The sequence below is a fragment of the Procambarus clarkii genome, chromosome 14 (genome assembly GCF_040958095.1).
Source record: "Procambarus clarkii isolate CNS0578487 chromosome 14, FALCON_Pclarkii_2.0, whole genome shotgun sequence".
NCBI lineage: Eukaryota > Metazoa > Arthropoda > Malacostraca > Decapoda > Cambaridae > Procambarus > Procambarus clarkii.
In genome coordinates this window covers 24,908,991-24,931,202 of record NC_091163.1, presented here as the reverse complement: position 1 = coordinate 24,931,202, position 22,212 = coordinate 24,908,991, and the positions used below count along the sequence as shown (strand labels likewise).

The 22,212-nt window shown below is 34.4% G+C and overlaps 2 protein-coding genes and 2 long non-coding RNA genes across 4 annotated transcripts; 2 read left to right on the top strand and 2 right to left on the bottom strand.

The window, feature by feature from the left end:
- The first annotated feature begins 3,457 nt into the window (after positions 1-3,457).
- Positions 3,458-4,890, top strand: LOC138364717 (uncharacterized). Its single transcript, XM_069324691.1, has 4 exons — positions 3,458-3,639; positions 3,984-4,088; positions 4,244-4,473; positions 4,679-4,890. Exons 1-4 carry the CDS (start codon positions 3,528-3,530, stop codon positions 4,859-4,861), a joined length of 630 nt encoding a protein of 209 aa, XP_069180792.1. The 5' UTR covers positions 3,458-3,527; the 3' UTR covers positions 4,862-4,890.
- A 588-nt stretch (positions 4,891-5,478) lies between these two features.
- On the top strand, positions 5,479-6,627 carry LOC138364716 (uncharacterized). The gene is made up of 3 exons (XR_011228510.1): positions 5,479-5,900; positions 6,182-6,299; positions 6,535-6,627. It is a non-coding gene; the product is annotated as an uncharacterized lncRNA (long non-coding RNA).
- Positions 6,628-7,936: 1,309 nt separating this feature from the next.
- Positions 7,937-9,085, bottom strand: LOC138364715 (uncharacterized). The gene is made up of 3 exons (XR_011228509.1): positions 8,664-9,085; positions 8,265-8,382; positions 7,937-8,029 (listed from the first exon to the last, which is right to left on the bottom strand). It is a non-coding gene; the product is annotated as an uncharacterized lncRNA (long non-coding RNA).
- Positions 9,086-9,657: 572 nt separating this feature from the next.
- Positions 9,658-11,427, bottom strand: LOC138364714 (uncharacterized). Its single transcript, XM_069324690.1, has 5 exons — positions 11,282-11,427; positions 10,924-11,121; positions 10,475-10,579; positions 10,090-10,319; positions 9,658-9,885 (listed from the first exon to the last, which is right to left on the bottom strand). Exons 1-5 carry the CDS (start codon positions 11,325-11,327, stop codon positions 9,703-9,705), a joined length of 762 nt encoding a protein of 253 aa, XP_069180791.1. The 5' UTR covers positions 11,328-11,427; the 3' UTR covers positions 9,658-9,702.
- Positions 11,428-22,212: the final 10,785 nt, after the last annotated feature.

Genomic DNA, 22,212 nt, shown 5'->3' with positions numbered 1-22,212 from the left:
TATTTTTGGTGGTCAGGTGATCTGCCCAGGCGGATATAAAGGTCTGATCAGCAATCTTATCTTCATTCTACTTTGCTCTGATGAAGGCGAATTAGCCGAAAACGCGTTAAGCATTTTCTATTTTTCATATGTGGTTATTCTGCATACTTGGATCAGTGTTTTTTGTGATCATTGTTGCATATATATATATATATATATATATATATATATATATATATATATATATATATATATATATATATATATATATATAGTATAGTGCCTTTGCAATAATGTACCAATGTGTGTATTTTCATAACCCGTTTTAAATTGTTGAAAAATAAATAACTACATTGTGAATGCAAGTCAATGTTTACATGCTAAATCAGAGTTGCCAGATTCCGCTTAAAATAGCAAATTGTGCTTATTTTCAAAGCTTGAGAATTTAGCTTTAAAGTAGTTAAAGCTACGAATTTCGCAATTTGCTATGTACTTTAGTGTACTATTTTAAAATAAGGTTGGTTTTTAAGCTGCAAGTCATATGAAAATCAAAAAAATTTTATTATTAACAATCTCATCTCCATAGTTCACTAGTTTCTGCAAATCAGATCTGGTAACTGTAGGCCAAGTACTGGAGGACTCAAGACACAATGTGTGTGGAAGCTATTAGTCTCTTTGAAGAAGTCATCTCGACAAGATCTTCCAGCTCCAGCTATAAAACTTCACCACACATGGATCTACCTGGTACATCAAACGGTAAGAAATTACTAAACTGTACAAAGTTTTATGCTAGAACATTTCTTACAGAATTGTCCCTGTCAGGGACAATTCAGTCCCTGTTCTATGTGTACTCCATCACATAGTGACGGAGTATGTGGGAATAATTTTGTTGACACTGTCCATTTTGTCAATTCTACAACAGCAGATAATACGAATTCCCAGAGATATTTGTAACTTGAGATACTTGGTTTGGTTTGGTTAAGTTAGGTTAGGTTAGGTTAGCCTAACCCAGTAAATCCTCCCAGGCTAGAATATAAACCCAGGACAAAGGGCTCGTGAAATACCAGGCATTTGCAAATATGAGGATGTGGTTGATTATATTATATTCTTTTCTATATCATAGATGTTCAATATATGAAAAATATTTTAGACTTAAAAATGGACCCCTGAGGTACTCAACTTACCACATTTCTTCATATTCATTCCCATTTAGTATGACCCTTTGCTCTCTTTGTTTTAACTATTGTTTTGTGCACTTTACAATTTTTTTCATGAACCTGTAATTTCCTTGCTAGTCTTCCATGTGGTACCTTATTAAAGTCTTTAGCATAATCCATGTATACTACATCCACCGGAAACCCTTTGTCTGAGTACCATGTTACCATGTCCCAAAAGTGAGGAGGTTTATAAGGTAGCATCTGTTTTTAAGAAGACCATGGTGTGTCGATTGAATAAGATTGTTCACTGAAAGATGGTAAATGATTCCCTCCCTTAGGATTTTCGCCATGAGCTTGCAGATGTGTTATACCTAGCTGATCGGACATTAGTTTTGTGCTTAACTCTTTCTGCTTTTTTTTTAAATACTGTAAGGGTGAAATTTTCATATTTAAAATCTCGGGGTACTATCCCTTGGTTCAGATATTTTGTGGAAAGTATTTTCAGCAGTATGCATAGTTCTTCTGTCAGTTTATTTTCCTTTATAATTATGGTTTGTTTTCTTTTGTACCATAGAAAGTACCACAGAAAGGTGTTATAATGTTGTGTTAGCTTTTCTGTACAATTTTTCTTTTTTGTTTGTATAAAAGGCTATGCAATGAATTCAAATATTTACGCTACCAATCCATTTTTCAGATAGATCATCGGATTTTGACAGTATGCTGTACATACCAGATGTTCCAAAAATAATTACAGACAACAATAATGGTACTGTGTTTACTATTTTTATACTTTATATATAGGAAGACAGGTTCAATCAATGAGCATTTTAATATATCATCAAAATTTTCATACATTTCTTTCACTTTGTTACACTTGTAAAAACTTATTCTTAGCTATATTTATATAAATGTTAATTCCACTGTTAAATGAACATATTGATTTGTGTCCTTATTAGTTATAGCTTATTTATGTTGACCTTACTAAAGGGATTACCTTAACTTGTGTCACTATCTCTCTAGGGGTGCCCCAGGTAGGCAGTATAGGTAATGCCACTAACATGCATATCATTATGGGAAAGTCCATAATTTAACACATAATTATAAGTAGGTAATTTGTAGCAAATTTTAAGATTATTAATAGGTACATTGTAGCATAATTTTGCATAAGCATAATTTTCTTGTTTTGTTCTTGTACTTTTCCTTCGAACACTATTATTTTCTCTTCAGAATTTCACCGGAGAATAGCAGTGATGACTAGAGAACATCTTGAACGTGAGTACCAGAAAGCACGTGCTGCAATGATACAAAGAAATGAGTACTTGAAGAGACTCTTAAACGTGGAGGAACCAAACTCAATAAAGGTGACAAACAAGAAACAGAAAAAAGATAACATACAGGATGTATCACACATTAATTCAAAACAAAGACCAGCTGCACCCCAATCTGATGGTAATCTTCTATTATTTTTTTTAACAATATTTCTACAGCTGTTATTTGTGTACTTTCCAATAATATTTGTTGCCTATTTTTAAGTGTATGCTAGACAATTATGGAGATTAAATTACTATAACACTGAACAACTTGGTAGCATAAAGTTAGTTATAGTAATATCTTGAGATTTGTCTGAAAATATTAATACTTGTATACAATTTGCAATTATGTAACATGCTTAAATCTTCAAATGTGCCACCCAGACATTCTGCCTGCTATACTTTCACCACCACACATTCAAAATGCGGGCTATTCTACTAGTGGCAGAACGTACACTCAAAGTTATTTGGCAGCTGGTGAAGAAACTTTGGAATCATTTGATGTTGGTATGTCCCAACATCATTTGTTGGTATTTAAATGAGGGTTTATTTAATGGTCACACGTCATAAATATTATGTACAAAAATTGTGCTTAATGCCTATGAAATTTTGTTTAACATATTATACTAATCATTCCTTTCACTTACAAATTTTTCTTACTAATTTGTAATCCCATATTTCAAAGTACTTGCTGCAGAACTTGAACAAATTAAAGATTCTCAGCCAAGTGTTTCTGACTGGCAAAAAAGAAGAAAAAATGCAGAGATTAATTGGGGAGAAAGCAGGGCAATGCTGTTCGATTGGACATTGTCTGAGTTGGGTGTTCCAGATAAAGGTAAATTAAATATTGCTGTGTTCATTAAGGTTATACTGTATAATAAGCATCATATGCAAATTAATGACACTCTATTAATACATTTAGACTTCAGATTGTTTAAAATGTTAGGTATACAGTATTTAAAATTAGTATAAATAATTACCCCTTTTTTCATTAGGTAAAGTTTGTGTACAATGTACAAATTGTGAGGCAAGCATCAAATGTGAAGACTGTTTTGCATTTTTGTGTCACATTTGTGACCAAATGCAACATTTTCTCATGCCTTTCCACCACAGATTATATTGGAAAAATGGCTTTTATGAGCCATTAGACCCGACACAAACTGTGTGCCCTGAAGGAAATATCTTTCACTGGAGTAAGTATACGATACCTGTATAAAATCCGTACTTTGTTCCGAGATTACTTCTACTTCCCAATCCCAGTCTAGAGCTACGATTATCTTGGTATAACAAAATAAAATGAATAAATGTTTCATTTCAGTCATTACAACATTTGGAGAAGTCTTAAAGTTTAAACCTGACACTTGGATTTATAGATTGATTTAATCGTCTGATTGTTTCTTTTCTGTGAATTTCTCAGTCATTATCTGGAGAATAATGTCAATATTTTGTACAATCAAGAAACAATGAAATATTCAGTCTGAAATTCTTTTCCATAAAACTCATTTTGTCAAACTGTCTTCCTTTTCTTTGTTACCAGAACCTGTTGTACCAGCCCAACCACCAAATTCTTGCCCCAACTGCACAGATTGCAAGTTTAAAATTTCAAGCTCCAGCAATCTCTGCATCTTCATCACTATAATGGGTAAATAAACTTTAAAATTTACCCTTTTATTTCCATTACCGGATATTCCTGAATCACAATACATTTTGAAATTTTTGTTGCTATAAATGTTAATTTTTACATCACTATTTTAGCAAGTCGCCACACCACTCAATGCACTGTATTTTAAACTACAGGAAGGTATGACCTCTATACTCCAATCTATACATGCCACTGTGGATATGAGCATCAACAACTAGGCAAGACCATGCACAAGTCTGGTTTCTATTCATCATTAGGAAAGAGCAGCACATTCTACAGCACCAGTCTGCTTGAATCATGGCACCATATAAAAAGAAATTGTCCTGGAACATCATTTCGGGCATTAGTCACTGCACTGGAATCCTTTGGTGCTTCTCGTGGGCGTGTATGTTTTGATACCGTTATTCTTAATATTTTCAGTTTTATATTTCAATACAAAAATTATCAAAATTTTGTAGTAATGTATTTTCATTTATTAATAATTAGTTTTTAATTTTGTTCAAACACAAAATGGAATGCTTTTTTTGTTTATTTATCTTATGTCATAATATGCATTTTAAATGTCACCATCTAAAAAATTCTATTCCTAGATTGGACCCATTAATTATATAACTTCGAAGAGAGTGTTCTTCGAATGGCGATTCCAGCAATATGAGCTGAGAAAAATTAGAGGAGAAGCTGACAATGAGTGTCCTGCTTGTGATAAAACGCCTTTAGCAGTACATATTGATGGCAACAAGAAGCTGTATCGCTACAACAAAGTTGGGAGGTAATAAAATGTGCTTTACAGATACTTAATGTATAGTATTCTTTTGTTCTCTACACACACTATATTATAATGAATTATATTGTCTTCAAATTAATGTTCTTATAAATAAAGTATGCACATATAAATATACATTGTCATATGACATATTTTTTAACCGAGTATGTCTTTATAGTTTGCCTTTCAATTGCATCCATATCATCATTTTATTTATCTAACACCATGTAAATTTTTGTTTTATGTAAAATTTAGCAGTGCATCAGAATTCTTCATATAAAACATTTTTTGATACCCCATTACCCATTGTTTAATATTATAGTGGTTACAGACAATAAATAATTATTTCTGAATTATCATTGCAGAGGTATCAGAAACCCCTATTATTTTGATAGTATCTTCAGCAACGTTGAAGATGTTCAAGCTCATGTTGGCACTATTCAGAGCTTGAAAACTAAGGTGAGTTTTATTATATATTGAGAAACCTTCAATTTTACCTAATAACTGTTTGGCGACTATAACATATGGTGGCCATTTTTGTATTTTTTCATTATAGTTTATATATATTGAATAAGGAAATATAACCCATAGAAATTCTTATGTGCAACAACAATGCCTATCGCGCAAAATAATCTCTACCTTCTACCCGTCCTACATAATTATAATCATGCTCACCAACTGGTTATTTAGTTACTATAAATATTTTTGTTTAACAGAGTAAGCACACGTGTGGAGTGTCTACATGGAAAGCTGCTCAAAATAAGCCTCTTTCATTCCAAAGTTTGGATGAAACAGGAATCAGCATGGCCTCCTGTCGACATGGTATTATCCTCCACACCTTGAATATGTATCAAGGAGAGCTGTACAGTTATGCCCACTATTTGCAAATTATGTATTTCAAATACGTAAAGTTTATTTGTCAAGACATAATTTATAAATATTGGCCATGGGCCTTAACTGTGGCTCAGAAACAATCACATTTTCACATTGGTCAAGCAAAGCCATTTTTAGGAGTCCTACATGCAAAAGGACATGCTTGGTATTGTCAGGTAAATAAAAATATAACATTACATTTATGTATACTAATGTATACATTTATGTATATTAATGTATACATTTATGTATACTAATGTATACATTTATGTATACTAATTAAATTTAATGTAATGTATACATTACATTAAATATAATAAGTACAGTTTGTGTAAAAAAATTTAAGATTTCTGATTGTTTAAGATTAATGATATACGTATCATTTAATATAGTAGGAGGCTTTTAATTTTTGTACAGTAATTTGAATTTTTTTTTACTGTATACTTTTATGTTAAAGGTATTGTATGGAGGGCGGTGGGAAGAAGGAAGTGGCATGACTTTAGGGGAAGAGGCAGAGCAAGTGTTTGCATACCTCTCACGATACAACTCTACAACTAAAAACATGCTGAAAGCTGGTATTTGTTTATATGGTTCATCTGATCAAGTTTTTGATTATTTTACCTGCCCTGTAATCAGTATAATGCTATTTGTATTCAGTATTCAATAAGTATCAACTCCCTCAAATAATCAATAAAAGAATGAAAACATATTGGTCAAACTTGAGTTGGTCGTGGTGAGTAAAGGTATGTTATGAAACTGTTATTAATCTATGCTCTTCAAGATGCTCATTGCTATAAATATTTTTCTCAGAAAGAACAGAAGAACTCACAGAGGGTGCAATCTTTTGGAACCATCGAAAAATTGATGGACTGGCTCATGCATTAGTTACTCGACTCAGAAAGGTACTAAAAATAATATATATTTATTTTATTTATTTGTATTTATTTTGAAACTTATTATAATGCATTTATATGTGGTAGGTATTATAATGCATTTATAGGTTAGTTATGTGTTCAGATCATGTACTACATATATTTTCCATTATAAATTAGCGACCATTTCCTTGAATTAACTGCTTGAACTTTTTCAATATAACAATAAGGTTAATTTGTATAAAGTATATAGTATTTAATTTAATTAACCTAAATGTATGATTCCGAGTTATATCAAATGTGTTCACAGAGAAATCACAGTATCGTGATATATCACGGGAACTGTGATGAGGGTTTGAACCCCATGCACTGAGTGTTCTCAGATGCATGCTCTAGTTCACTACGCCACGACATGGTCAGATGAATTGCAACTTGGAGTACTACTGCACCCACAAGGATCCCAAGGCTTCCACTGAAGCCAAACCAGGTTTCACACAATTCCCCCATGAACTCGGTCTCTGTCATTCAGTAGTTCTGCCTCTGATGCCCCCCATTTCAATGTCTTTCTCCATGTATTGATATATCACAATAATATGAATTCTATGTGTATTGAAAGGGCCATCAGAGGTAAAACTCGGCGCGTTTTCCGCCATCCGTGTACGAACGCATCGCTTCACCAGTCAGAGGTGTACGAAGTGAGCCGGGTGTCGTGCAGGAGGTTACGGAAAACGCGCCGAGTTTTACCTCTGATGGCCCTTTCAATACACATAGAATTCATATTATTGTGATATATCAATACATGGAGAAAGACATTGAAATGGGGGGCATCAGAGGCAGAACTACTGAATGACAGAGACCGAGTTCATGGGGGAATTGTGTGAAACCTGGTTTGGCTTCAGTGGAAGCCTTGGGATCCTTGTGGGTGCAGTAGTACTCCAAGTTGCAATTCATCTGACCATGTCGTGGCGTAGTGAACTAGAGCATGCATCTGAGAACACTCAGTGCATGGGGTTCAAACCCTCATCACAGTTCCCGTGATATATCACGATACTGTGATTTCTCTGTGAACACATTTGATATAACTCGGAATCATACATTTAGGTTAATTAAATTAAATACTATATACTTTATACAAATTAACCTTATTGTTATATTGAAAAAGTTCAAGCAGTTAATTCAAGGAAATGGTCGCTAATTTATAATGGAAAATATATGTAGTACATGATCTGAACACATAACTAACCTATAAATGCATTATAATACCTACCACATATAAATGCATTATAATAAGTTTCAAAATAAATACAAATAAATAAAATAAATATATATTATTTTTAGTACCTTTCTGAGTCGAGTAACTAATGCATGAGCCAGTCCATCAATTTTTCGATGGTTCCAAAAGATTGCACCCTCTGTGAGTTCTTCTGTTCTTTCTGAGAAAAATATTTATAGCAATGAGCATCTTGAAGAGCATAGATTAATAACAGTTTCATAACATACCTTTACTCACCACGACCAACTCAAGTTTGACCAATATGTTTTCATTCTTTTATTGATTATTTGAGGGAGTTGATACTTATTGAATACTGAATACAAATAGCATTATACTGATTACAGGGCAGGTAAAATAATCAAAAACTTGATCAGATGAACCATATAAACAAATACCAGCTTTCAGCATGTTTTTAGTTGTAGAGTTGTATCGTGAGAGGTATGCAAACACTTGCTCTGCCTCTTCCCCTAAAGTCATGCCACTTCCTTCTTCCCACCGCCCTCCATACAATACCTTTAACATAAAAGTATACAGTAAAAAAAAATTCAAATTACTGTACAAAAATTAAAAGCCTCCTACTATATTAAATGATACGTATATCATTAATCTTAAACAATCAGAAATCTTAAATTTTTTTACACAAACTGTACTTATTATATTTAATGTAATGTATACATTACATTAAATTTAATTAGTATACATAAATGTATACATTAGTATACATAAATGTATACATTAATATACATAAATGTATACATTAGTATACATAAATGTAATGTTATATTTTTATTTACCTGACAATACCAAGCATGTCCTTTTGCATGTAGGACTCCTAAAAATGGCTTTGCTTGACCAATGTGAAAATGTGATTGTTTCTGAGCCACAGTTAAGGCCCATGGCCAATATTTATAAATTATGTCTTGACAAATAAACTTTACGTATTTGAAATACATAATTTGCAAATAGTGGGCATAACTGTACAGCTCTCCTTGATACATATTCAAGGTGTGGAGGATAATACCATGTCGACAGGAGGCCATGCTGATTCCTGTTTCATCCAAACTTTGGAATGAAAGAGGCTTATTTTGAGCAGCTTTCCATGTAGACACTCCACACGTGTGCTTACTCTGTTAAACAAAAATATTTATAGTAACTAAATAACCAGTTGGTGAGCATGATTATAATTATGTAGGACGGGTAGAAGGTAGAGATTATTTTGCGCGATAGGCATTGTTGTTGCACATAAGAATTTCTATGGGTTATATTTCCTTATTCAATATATATAAACTATAATGAAAAAATACAAAAATGGCCACCATATGTTATAGTCGCCAAACAGTTATTAGGTAAAATTGAAGGTTTCTCAATATATAATAAAACTCACCTTAGTTTTCAAGCTCTGAATAGTGCCAACATGAGCTTGAACATCTTCAACGTTGCTGAAGATACTATCAAAATAATAGGGGTTTCTGATACCTCTGCAATGATAATTCAGAAATAATTATTTATTGTCTGTAACCACTATAATATTAAACAATGGGTAATGGGGTATCAAAAAATGTTTTATATGAAGAATTCTGATGCACTGCTAAATTTTACATAAAACAAAAATTTACATGGTGTTAGATAAATAAAATGATGATATGGATGCAATTGAAAGGCAAACTATAAAGACATACTCGGTTAAAAAATATGTCATATGACAATGTATATTTATATGTGCATACTTTATTTATAAGAACATTAATTTGAAGACAATATAATTCATTATAATATAGTGTGTGTAGAGAACAAAAGAATACTATACATTAAGTATCTGTAAAGCACATTTTATTACCTCCCAACTTTGTTGTAGCGATACAGCTTCTTGTTGCCATCAATATGTACTGCTAAAGGCGTTTTATCACAAGCAGGACACTCATTGTCAGCTTCTCCTCTAATTTTTCTCAGCTCATATTGCTGGAATCGCCATTCGAAGAACACTCTCTTCGAAGTTATATAATTAATGGGTCCAATCTAGGAATAGAATTTTTTAGATGGTGACATTTAAAATGCATATTATGACATAAGATAAATAAACAAAAAAAGCATTCCATTTTGTGTTTGAACAAAATTAAAAACTAATTATTAATAAATGAAATACATTACTACAAAATTTTGATAATTTTTGTATTGAAATATAAAACTGAAAATATTAAGAATAACGGTATCAAAACATACACGCCCACGAGAAGCACCAAAGGATTCCAGTGCAGTGACTAATGCCCGAAATGATGTTCCAGGACAATTTCTTTTTATATGGTGCCATGATTCAAGCAGACTGGTGCTGTAGAATGTGCTGCTCTTTCCTAATGATGAATAGAAACCAGACTTGTGCATGGTCTTGCCTAGTTGTTGATGCTCATATCCACAGTGGCATGTATAGATTGGAGTATAGAGGTCATACCTTCCTGTAGTTTAAAATACAGTGCATTGAGTGGTGTGGCGACTTGCTAAAATAGTGATGTAAAAATTAACATTTATAGCAACAAAAATTTCAAAATGTATTGTGATTCAGGAATATCCGGTAATGGAAATAAAAGGGTAAATTTTAAAGTTTATTTACCCATTATAGTGATGAAGATGCAGAGATTGCTGGAGCTTGAAATTTTAAACTTGCAATCTGTGCAGTTGGGGCAAGAATTTGGTGGTTGGGCTGGTACAACAGGTTCTGGTAACAAAGAAAAGGAAGACAGTTTGACAAAATGAGTTTTATGGAAAAGAATTTCAGACTGAATATTTCATTGTTTCTTGATTGTACAAAATATTGACATTATTCTCCAGATAATGACTGAGAAATTCACAGAAAAGAAACAATCAGACGATTAAATCAATCTATAAATCCAAGTGTCAGGTTTAAACTTTAAGACTTCTCCAAATGTTGTAATGACTGAAATGAAACATTTATTCATTTTATTTTGTTATACCAAGATAATCGTAGCTCTAGACTGGGATTGGGAAGTAGAAGTAATCTCGGAACAAAGTACGGATTTTATACAGGTATCGTATACTTACTCCAGTGAAAGATATTTCCTTCAGGGCACACAGTTTGTGTCGGGTCTAATGGCTCATAAAAGCCATTTTTCCAATATAATCTGTGGTGGAAAGGCATGAGAAAATGTTGCATTTGGTCACAAATGTGACACAAAAATGCAAAACAGTCTTCACATTTGATGCTTGCCTCACAATTTGTACATTGTACACAAACTTTACCTAATGAAAAAAGGGGTAATTATTTATACTAATTTTAAATACTGTATACCTAACATTTTAAACAATCTGAAGTCTAAATGTATTAATAGAGTGTCATTAATTTGCATATGATGCTTATTATACAGTATAACCTTAATGAACACAGCAATATTTAATTTACCTTTATCTGGAACACCCAACTCAGACAATGTCCAATCGAACAGCATTGCCCTGCTTTCTCCCCAATTAATCTCTGCATTTTTTCTTCTTTTTTGCCAGTCAGAAACACTTGGCTGAGAATCTTTAATTTGTTCAAGTTCTGCAGCAAGTACTTTGAAATATGGGATTACAAATTAGTAAGAAAAATTTGTAAGTGAAAGGAATGATTAGTATAATATGTTAAACAAAATTTCATAGGCATTAAGCACAATTTTTGTACATAATATTTATGACGTGTGACCATTAAATAAACCCTCATTTAAATACCAACAAATGATGTTGGGACATACCAACATCAAATGATTCCAAAGTTTCTTCACCAGCTGCCAAATAACTTTGAGTGTACGTTCTGCCACTAGTAGAATAGCCCGCATTTTGAATGTGTGGTGGTGAAAGTATAGCAGGCAGAATGTCTGGGTGGCACATTTGAAGATTTAAGCATGTTACATAATTGCAAATTGTATACAAGTATTAATATTTTCAGACAAATCTCAAGATATTACTATAACTAACTTTATGCTACCAAGTTGTTCAGTGTTATAGTAATTTAATCTCCATAATTGTCTAGCATACACTTAAAAATAGGCAACAAATATTATTGGAAAGTACACAAATAACAGCTGTAGAAATATTGTTAAAAAAAATAATAGAAGATTACCATCAGATTGGGGTGCAGCTGGTCTTTGTTTTGAATTAATGTGTGATACATCCTGTATGTTATCTTTTTTCTGTTTCTTGTTTGTCACCTTTATTGAGTTTGGTTCCTCCACGTTTAAGAGTCTCTTCAAGTACTCATTTCTTTGTATCATTGCAGCACGTGCTTTCTGGTACTCACGTTCAAGATGTTCTCTAGTCATCACTGCTATTCTCCGGTGAAATTCTGAAGAGAAAATAATAGTGTTCGAAGGAAAAGTACAAGAACAAAACAAGAAAATTATGCTTATGCAAAATTATGCTACAATGTACCTATTAATAATCTTAAAATTTGCTACAAATTACCTACTTATAATTATGTGTTAAATTATGGACTTTCCCATAATGATATGCATGTTAGTGGCATTACCTATACTGCCTACCTGGGGCACCCCTAGAGAGATAGTGACACAAGTTAAGGTAATCCCTTTAGTAAGGTCAACATAAATAAGCTATAACTAATAAGGACACAAATCAATATGTTCATTTAACAGTGGAATTAACATTTATATAAATATAGCTAAGAATAAGTTTTTACAAGTGTAACAAAGTGAAAGAAATGTATGAAAATTTTGATGATATATTAAAATGCTCATTGATTGAACCTGTCTTCCTATATATAAAGTATAAAAATAGTAAACACAGTACCATTATTGTTGTCTGTAATTATTTTTGGAACATCTGGTATGTACAGCATACTGTCAAAATCCGATGATCTATCTGAAAAATGGATTGGTAGCGTAAATATTTGAATTCATTGCATAGCCTTTTATACAAACAAAAAAGAAAAATTGTACAGAAAAGCTAACACAACATTATAACACCTTTCTGTGGTACTTTCTATGGTACAAAAGAAAACAAACCATAATTATAAAGGAAAATAAACTGACAGAAGAACTATGCATACTGCTGAAAATACTTTCCACAAAATATCTGAACCAAGGGATAGTACCCCGAGATTTTAAATATGAAAATTTCACCCTTACAGTATTTAAAAAAAAAGCAGAAAGAGTTAAGCACAAAACTAATGTCCGATCAGCTAGGTATAACACATCTGCAAGCTCATGGCGAAAATCCTAAGGGAGGGAATCATTTACCATCTTTCAGTGAACAATCTTATTCAATCGACACACCATGGTCTTCTTAAAAACAGATGCTACCTTATAAACCTCCTCACTTTTGGGACATGGTAACATGGTACTCAGACAAAGGGTTTCCGGTGGATGTAGTATACATGGATTATGCTAAAGACTTTAATAAGGTACCACATGGAAGACTAGCAAGGAAATTACAGGTTCATGAAAAAAATTGTAAAGTGCACAAAACAATAGTTAAAACAAAGAGAGCAAAGGGTCATACTAAATGGGAATGAATATGAAGAAATGTGGTAAGTTGAGTACCTCAGGGGTCCATTTTTAAGTCTAAAATATTTTTCATATATTGAACATCTATGATATAGAAAAGAATATAATATAATCAACCACATCCTCATATTTGCAAATGCCTGGTATTTCACGAGCCCTTTGTCCTGGGTTTATATTCTAGCCTGGGAGGATTTACTGGGTTAGGCTAACCTAACCTAACCTAACTTAACCAAACCAAACCAAGTATCTCAAGTTACAAATATCTCTGGGAATTCGTATTATCTGCTGTTGTAGAATTGACAAAATGGACAGTGTCAACAAAATTATTCCCACATACTCCGTCACTATGTGATGGAGTACACATAGAACAGGGACTGAATTGTCCCTGACAGGGACAATTCTGTAAGAAATGTTCTAGCATAAAACTTTGTACAGTTTAGTAATTTCTTACCGTTTGATGTACCAGGTAGATCCATGTGTGGTGAAGTTTTATAGCTGGAGCTGGAAGATCTTGTCGAGATGACTTCTTCAAAGAGACTAATAGCTTCCACACACATTGTGTCTTGAGTCCTCCAGTACTTGGCCTACAGTTACCAGATCTGATTTGCAGAAACTAGTGAACTATGGAGATGAGATTGTTAATAATAAAATTTTTTTGATTTTCATATGACTTGCAGCTTAAAAACCAACCTTATTTTAAAATAGTACACTAAAGTACATAGCAAATTGCGAAATTCGTAGCTTTAACTACTTTAAAGCTAAATTCTCAAGCTTTGAAAATAAGCACAATTTGCTATTTTAAGCGGAATCTGGCAACTCTGATTTAGCATGTAAACATTGACTTGCATTCACAATGTAGTTATTTATTTTTCAACAATTTAAAACGGGTTATGAAAATACACACATTGGTACATTATTGCAAAGGCACTATACTATATATATATATATATATATATATATATATATATATATATATATATATATATATATATATATATATATATATGCAACAATGATCACAAAAAACACTGATCCAAGTATGCAGAATAACCACATATGAAAAATAGAAAATGCTTAACGCGTTTTCGGCTAATTCGCCTTCATCAGAGCAAAGTAGAATGAAGATAAGATTGCTGATCAGACCTTTATATCCGCCTGGGCAGATCACCTGACCACCAAAAATAAGTGGAGGAAAGGAATTATAAGAAAGAAGGTAACTGCAGAAGGCCTATTGGCCCATACAAGGCAGCTCCTATTAATATCTCCAAGTGCCATACATGTTTAAATGATTGCTATATTGTTTTGACGTGCTATATTGAGGCTAAAACAGGGATCCAACTTGTACATACCGGGGCTCACATTAAGGCTGTTGTTACAATGTTTGATCAGAGCAGACTCGATCACGTTTCGTTCAACAAAATCCTTACTTTAAAGGTCTGATCAGCATTCTTATCTTCATTCTACTTTGCTCTGATGAAGGCGAATTAGCCGAAAACGCGTTAAGCATTTTCTATTTTTCATATGTGGTTATTCTGCATATATATATATATATATATATATATATATATATATATATATATATATATATATATATATATAAATTGTTGCAAGTCGAGAAACAAATATTTTACATTGAACAACAAATGAGATTGGAAAAGCAGTATTGCCAAAATAGACCCCAGACACACCCTGTGGGTAGTAATGGACCCCCATACCGACCCTATGAGGGGTAGTGGACCCCATAATAACACTATGGGCGATAGTGGACACTATACAAACACTATGGGCGGTAGTTGACTTCATAGCGACCCTGTGGGCGGTAGTGGACCCCCTATCGACCCTGTGGGCGGCAGTGGACCCCCTATCGATCCTGTGGGCGGCAGTGGACCCCCTACCGACCCTGTGGGCGGCAGTGGACCCCTACCGAACCTGTGGGTGGCAGTGGACCCCCTACCGACCCTGTGGGCGGTAGTGGACCCCTACCGACCCTTTTGGACGGTAGTTGACTTCATAGCGACCCTGTGGGCCGTAGTGGACCCCATACCGACCCTGTGGGTGGCGGTGGATCCCATACCGACCCTGTGGGCGGCAGTGAACCCTATATACTAATCCTGTGGGCGATACTGTACCCTATAGTCATCCTGTGGGGGCAATGGACGCCATACACATCCAGTGGGTGTTATTGGACCCCATACTTATTCTGTGGGTGGTTGGAGCCCCATACCCATCCTGTGGGTTATAGTGAACCCCATACTCATCCTGTGGGTGGTATTGGACCCCATACCCATCCTGTGGGTGGTTGTGAGCCCATACCCATCCTGTCGGTGGTAGTGGACGCCATACACATCCAGTGGATGGTATTGGATCCCATACCTTTCCTGTGGGTGGAAGTGATCCCCATACCCATCCTGTGGGTGGATGTGACCCCCATACTCATCCTGCGGGTGTTATTGGACCCCTTACCCACCTAACAGGTGTTAGTGGACCCTATACTAATCCTATAGTTGGGATTGTACACACCATACCATCCTGTTTGCAGTAGTTTACCCTATATATATTCCAACATAACATTGTTTTCTGTTAGCGTTCCTACAAAACATTCTTTAAAGATTTTTAAAGCACAAACTATGGTATATAATATTGATTGGTGAAGCACTGTTATTCTATGTAATAATTTATTGTGCTTATTATAATTTACTAAGAACAACTAATATTTCTCAAAACAAAACTACGAGCCTTCAATAGGATGTAGCTGATCTGTAATATTATAAGAGCATGGACAATAGTAGGTAAATTTCACAACCCATGTGGAACCTGAAAACTACAATTTTCGTTATAATTGAACCAATCACGACTATTCAGCTATCTACGTTGATGGACGAGTACTGTGAGACGTAAATTGGTACGTGAGGAAGAGTTTGAGCCTTGGTAAAAAAGTTAACTGGGAATATATCACATATGTACTAAATCACCTTCCACATATTGACTTTAAGCATTAAGTCATATATGTGCTGTCTTGTGTGAAAACGGGTTGAACAAACGGGAACGGGAGAACAAACTTCTGCGATCTCTGATATTATTTTCCTCATAAGAATCCTTTAACTCTAAATCTAAAATTTATCAGGAAACCCGACAGTCTAAAGGGGATTTTTAAATTAACGTGAAACACCCGACACGCTAAAGGGGATTTTTAAATTAACTTGGAACCCTCGACACGCTAAACGAGATTTTTAAATTAACTTAGAACCCTCGACATGTTAAACAGGAATTTTAAAATTAACCGGAAAACCAACATGCTAAATGGGTTTTCCCCCCCAAAAAAATCCTCTTTAGCGTGTTATCCCTACTACTGTGAGGCAGCAATGTTATGGTGTCTGGTGGTGGTGTAGTAAGCAACATGTTGTGGTGTCTGGTGGTGGTGTATTGAGGCACCCATGTTACGGTGTCTGGTGGTGGTGTAGTGAGACAGCCATGTTATGGTGTCTGGTGGTGGTGTAGTGAGGCAGCCATGTTATGGTGTCTGGTGGTGGTGTAGTGAATAGCATGTTATGGTGCCTGGTAGTGGTGTAGTTAGTCCGCCATGTTATGGTGTTGGTGTAGTGAGCAGCATGTAATGGTGTCGGGTAGAGGTGTAGTGAGCAAATGGTGTCGGGTGCGGACCAAGCGAGACTGAAACACAATATCCATGACAAAGTATTGGGTGTTCCTATAGTCGTTCGAACCGTGGCCATATTTTTCTTACCAGTTTCCTATCACCTATCAGGAGGGCCTCACCTGGGCCTCACCTAGAGAAATAATCCAAACACCTGCAGGAACACCTCAGCAGGTGTCTTACTAAGACCCTCACAAGGTAATTCCCTCCGTGGTGTGAGGAAGCAGGAGAGTGAGTGAGGCTGCCACCTTGACTCAGACATTGCTACCACACATTTGTTCTTTACACAGAACCCCAAAAAATACCAACATTATTTCATAAACTTTGTACCTTTTTCTATAACTTCCCTTACTACTCAAAAACTATTCATATATTTTTGTTAGGTTGAATGTTGTTAAATGGTCCTATGTAGAGGGGAAGGATGAAGTTGTTGGGTGTAGAAGGTGTTTGATCAAACAGATATTAATCTCCCTCTAACATTGCAACACAGCTATAGTATGGCAAAAATAAATTTAAAAATAAATTTCCAATAATATAACTTCTTTTAAATTTTATTAATAACGAAAAATACAAAATCTAACCTTTTAGTTGTACCTCGCATAAGTTATGTCAATTTCAAAATATATACCATAGCCTTCGAAGAATATATATGCTTTTGAATACGATTAAAGAAAAATATTTTTGTTTCCTGACTATGACTGGGCATTACAGGGGTATATATTCCAGCCACTCGTCACATTCATGCTAAAGTATTTAGAATTTATGCTTACGAAGTCATCATTCGTATATAAATTTATTAAAAATAGATTTTTATGTACTATTTTATATCGATATATATAAATATATCTATATATATATCCACCACTCTCTCCTCCCTATATATGTCCAATACTTGACCTGTAAATCACTCCTTCTGAAGATGTATTAATATACGAAAGTACTTAAGAAAATTCCTGTTTCAATTCTTCCTCCGCTGACACTCACGTTTTTAATCACGTGTTTATTTTTCGTGATTTACACACAGATATATATATCTATTTTTTATATTCTATAAATATATATATGTCGTACCTAGTAGCCAAGATGCACTTCTCGGGCTACTATGCAAGGCCCGATTTGCCTAATAGGACGAGTGATTTTCTTTATTTTCAATAAAATGTTTCCAATTAGTTTATTTTAATTATTATTGCTATATTATATTAAGAACGTAAATTATTGACTTAATCGTGTTAGTTTAGGTGAGGTTAAGAGAGGTTAGGTAGGGTTGGTTAGGTTCGGTCATATATCTACGTTAGTTTGAACTCAAATTTAAACAAATTAACTAATACATAATGAAATGGATAGCTATATCATTTCATATGAAAAAATATAAACAAATATTTAAATTCAAGAAAACTTGGCTTATTAGGCAAATCGGGGCTTGCATAGTAGGCTCAGTACTGCATTCTGGCTACTAGGTACAACATTATATATATATATATATGTCGTACCTAGTAGCCAGAACGCACTTCTCAGCCTACTATGCAAGGCCCAATTTGCCTAATAAGCCACATTTTCATGAAATAATGTTTTTTCGACTACCTAACCTACCTAACTTAACCTAACCTAACTTTTTCGGCTACCTAACCTAACCTAACCTATTAAGATAGGTTAGGTTAGGTTAGGTAGGGTTGGTTAGGTTCGGTCATATATCTACATTAATTTTAACTCCAATAAACAATAATTGACCTCATACATAATGAAATGGGTAGCTTTATCATTTCATAAGAAAAAAATAAGAGAACTTATATTAATTCAGGAAAACTTGGCTTATTAGGCATATCGGGCCTTGCATAGTAGGCTGAGAAGTGCGTTCTGGCTACTAGGTACGACATATATGTGTATATATATATATATATATATATATATATATATATATATATATATATATATATATATATATATATATATATATATATATATATATATGTCGTACCTAGTAGCCAGAACTCACTTTTTGGCCTACAATGCAAGGCCCAATTTGCCTAATAAGCCAAGTTTTCATGAATTAATTTATTTTCTCTAATTTTTTTCTTATGCAATGATAAAGCAACCTATTTCATTATGTAAGAGGTCAATTTTTTTTTATTGGAGTTAAAATTAACGTAGATATATGACCGAACCTAACCAACCCTACATAACCTAACCTAACCTATCTTTATAGGTTAGGTTAGGTTAGGTAGCCGAAAAAGTTAGGTTAGGTTAGATTAGGTAGGTTAGGTAGTCGAAAAGCAATTAATTCATGAAAACTTGGCTTATTAGGCAAATCGGGCCTTGCATAGTAGGCTCAGAAGTGAGTTCTGGCTACTAGGTACGACATATATATACATATATATATAGGGGACAGAAGTAAGAGATGGTAAGGAGGTCGAGGGGAGAAGGGAGGGGGTAATGGAGGGAAAGGAAAAGGGGAATGGGGAGTTTGGGATGGTGGGGACGAGAGGATGGGGGAATGGAGAATAATGGGGAGGAAAAAGGGACAGGGGAGAGGGGCATGGTGGGAAGGAAGAGGGGTTCGTGGAGTGGGGAATGGCTGGGAGGCCGAGGAGACAGGTGAGGGGGGAAATGTGTAGAGGACTGAGGGACAGGGTAGGTTACTGTGGCTCAGCAACGCGTGGCTGGGTACTGCTAGTATATAAATAAAAATGGAAATGTTCGTTTGTTCAAAATCACTAATCTCCGAAAGTTCTTCACCGATTGCTTTGAAATTTTCAGACAACGTTCCATTCGCATCCGAGCGGGTTTTTATATACATACTATATAGATGTCACGTCTGTGACTGTAAAAAAAACGTTTTTTTTTCTGAAAAACTGTGTTTTTCATGTATTGTTGGGAAGAAAGCTTACTCTCTATTTATTAGTTGATGTTTAATTAATTTAAATTAATCGAAGGACCACCCTATTTTTACTGAAAAGGGAAACAGATAAATGAACAATAGACAAGGACTGAATACCAGTGCCTGTGGATAATATGACTATTAAGAGTTATTCCTTAAACCTTAATGTACTGTAAATTAAATTAATGTTCAAAAATGAACTTTCCGTCCTTCACAAAATGGGTGGTTAATACCAGAAGAAAAATACTCCCAGTACGCTTCATTGAGGCTGGTTCTTCCTCGAAAAAAATTAATAACTCTTACTAAGTTATAAACAAATAAACATTAAATAAATTGGTTAGTAGCAAGAATATTATATGATGGTTAAACAAGAAATCATTCTCATTTAAAGTTCATGAGGCTATCAAATTGTACTAGATTTCCTAAATCATGTAAATTTATATTCTTAAATGACTACTAGGTCTCTACCGTCACTTAATGAAATAAACTAAATTGAACTAATTCAGCTGTTTAGCTGTGATAGTGAACGGAGATGCAAAGTCGTGATGGCGTCGTCTGGTACTACGCTGTAACACGTATGCCCCGAGCATGGCATCGGAAAATGGAGAGACCACGGCCAATTCAACACAGTCTGAAATTCCAACTAAATGTACAAATTGTCTATACCAGATTATTTGTGTCATCACTATTCATTAGGAGGGACAGAGCAAATTCCTTACGGACGTACTTATTGTTTGGGGAGGTCATGTGGTGTAATGATGGACAGTGTTATAAAATTAAAAGAACTCAGTTAAAATTATGAGAACACTGAACCTGCTGGTTGTCCACCGATGCAATCCTTGGATCGCTACTAGGCGGATTAATAGCAAGGGCCTGGCGTAGAATTGTTGGTAATTCGCCTCTCCCCGAACACTCCTGTCGCAATTCTGGTGGCGTCTCTAGCAATGGCATCGCTACGAATGGCGTCGCTACGCCTCCGTCTCCCTCAACCCTCTCTCACGCATTCGCAATAGAATTTAGTAAGGACAGAAAATTCTTTTCGTTTAATTACTTTACGTAATGCGTTAATGAGAACAGGGTTGCCATTGTAGGAATTAAATATTATGTATATTCTCGTTAAATGATGTTAATCAAGAAATGGAGAGAATTTCTATTTCCTGCATAGTGTTTGGATATAACAGATAAAACTGTTATAGAGTGACAATTTAAGTTAATAACTCGTGATTATTGAATCACTAGTCATAATATTATCAGAGATTAATTCTTATAAGGAATACTGATAAAAGTTGAGAATATTATTCAATTCTCTAACATGTTGGTAATAATTATGTCCTGCTGGACATTATCTGATGCAATATGCCTCTTGATGTCGCGAGAATTTTAGTAAATGACGTGCAGATAGAGAAATATTAATTTATGTTAGCACTACAGTTAGTAGAATTAATAATTACCGTAATTAGTATACAATAGTGATGTATTACGATTTAGTAGAATTAATAATTATCGTAATTAGTATACAATAGTGATGTATTATGATACAATAGGAATGTATCAGTGTTGGAAATTTCCAACAAAACTCCAGGGGGGAAAACTTGGGTCGCAGTTCAATGTTGAGTACTGACGTACCTATCCCGAAGTTAATTTAATGTTAGTATGTTTGTACGTTAGTACGCACATAATGGATGTTCCGTATTTGTCAATGACAGATAAGACTCTAAGTCATGTGAGGGAACTCATGTTAAATGTAAAACATGGATTTGTTGAATCATCTAAAGTTAATAACTACTAAAGCTTACAGTGTACTCAATGACTGGTGTTGCGATGACGTGTAACGGTTATGTTACTAACTCTTAAGTTTTGTAAACTCATAGATTCTTTAGATGGAATAATGGTATAGTTTATAGCCTACACAAACAAATTAATGATTAAATCATGCAATTCAAGGAAAACAGAATCCACAGCGAGGTGAATGTCCTGGGTCCATTGTGACTTGTAACTGATTAGTTTACGAGACATCACAACACGGTATCATCATGACTACTTAAATCGGATGGTAAATTATTTGCTCTTAATCAGAGCTATAATAGGCCTTGTAGTTTCTGTTTGTATTGTTGAGCAGCAGCTCCAGTGGACGTGTGATCGGTGGATCAGAATTGCTGTCCTCGGAAACTGTAGGTGAAGTTGGTTCTGTTGAACACTCTCGTTCAGCTATTCAAAAAGGTACCAACTTCTCTAATGTTTAGGGTAGTAGTGCCTCGGCACAAAACCCATACTACTCTCAGGATGCCTTGACGATCTGGGTGAATAGA

Bases quoted from the DNA above. Each gene is read 5' to 3' on its own strand.
- LOC138364714 (XM_069324690.1), bottom strand. From the start codon at position 11,327: ATGCTGTTCGATTGGACATTGTCTGAGTTGGGTGTTCCAGATAAAG. The intron at 10,320-10,474 runs GTAAATAAACTT...TTTAAACTACAG, and splicing joins CATCTTCATCACTATAATGG to GAAGGTATGACCTCTATACT. The intron at 9,886-10,089 runs GTATGTTTTGAT...TTCTATTCCTAG, and splicing joins TTGGTGCTTCTCGTGGGCGT to ATTGGACCCATTAATTATAT.
- LOC138364717 (XM_069324691.1), top strand. From the start codon at position 3,528: ATGCAACATTTTCTCATGCCTTTCCACCACAGATTATATTGGAAAAAT. The intron at 4,089-4,243 runs GTAAATAAACTT...TTTAAACTACAG, and splicing joins CATCTTCATCACTATAATGG to GAAGGTATGACCTCTATACT. The intron at 4,474-4,678 runs GTATGTTTTGAT...TTCTATTCCTAG, and splicing joins TTGGTGCTTCTCGTGGGCGT to ATTGGACCCATTAATTATAT.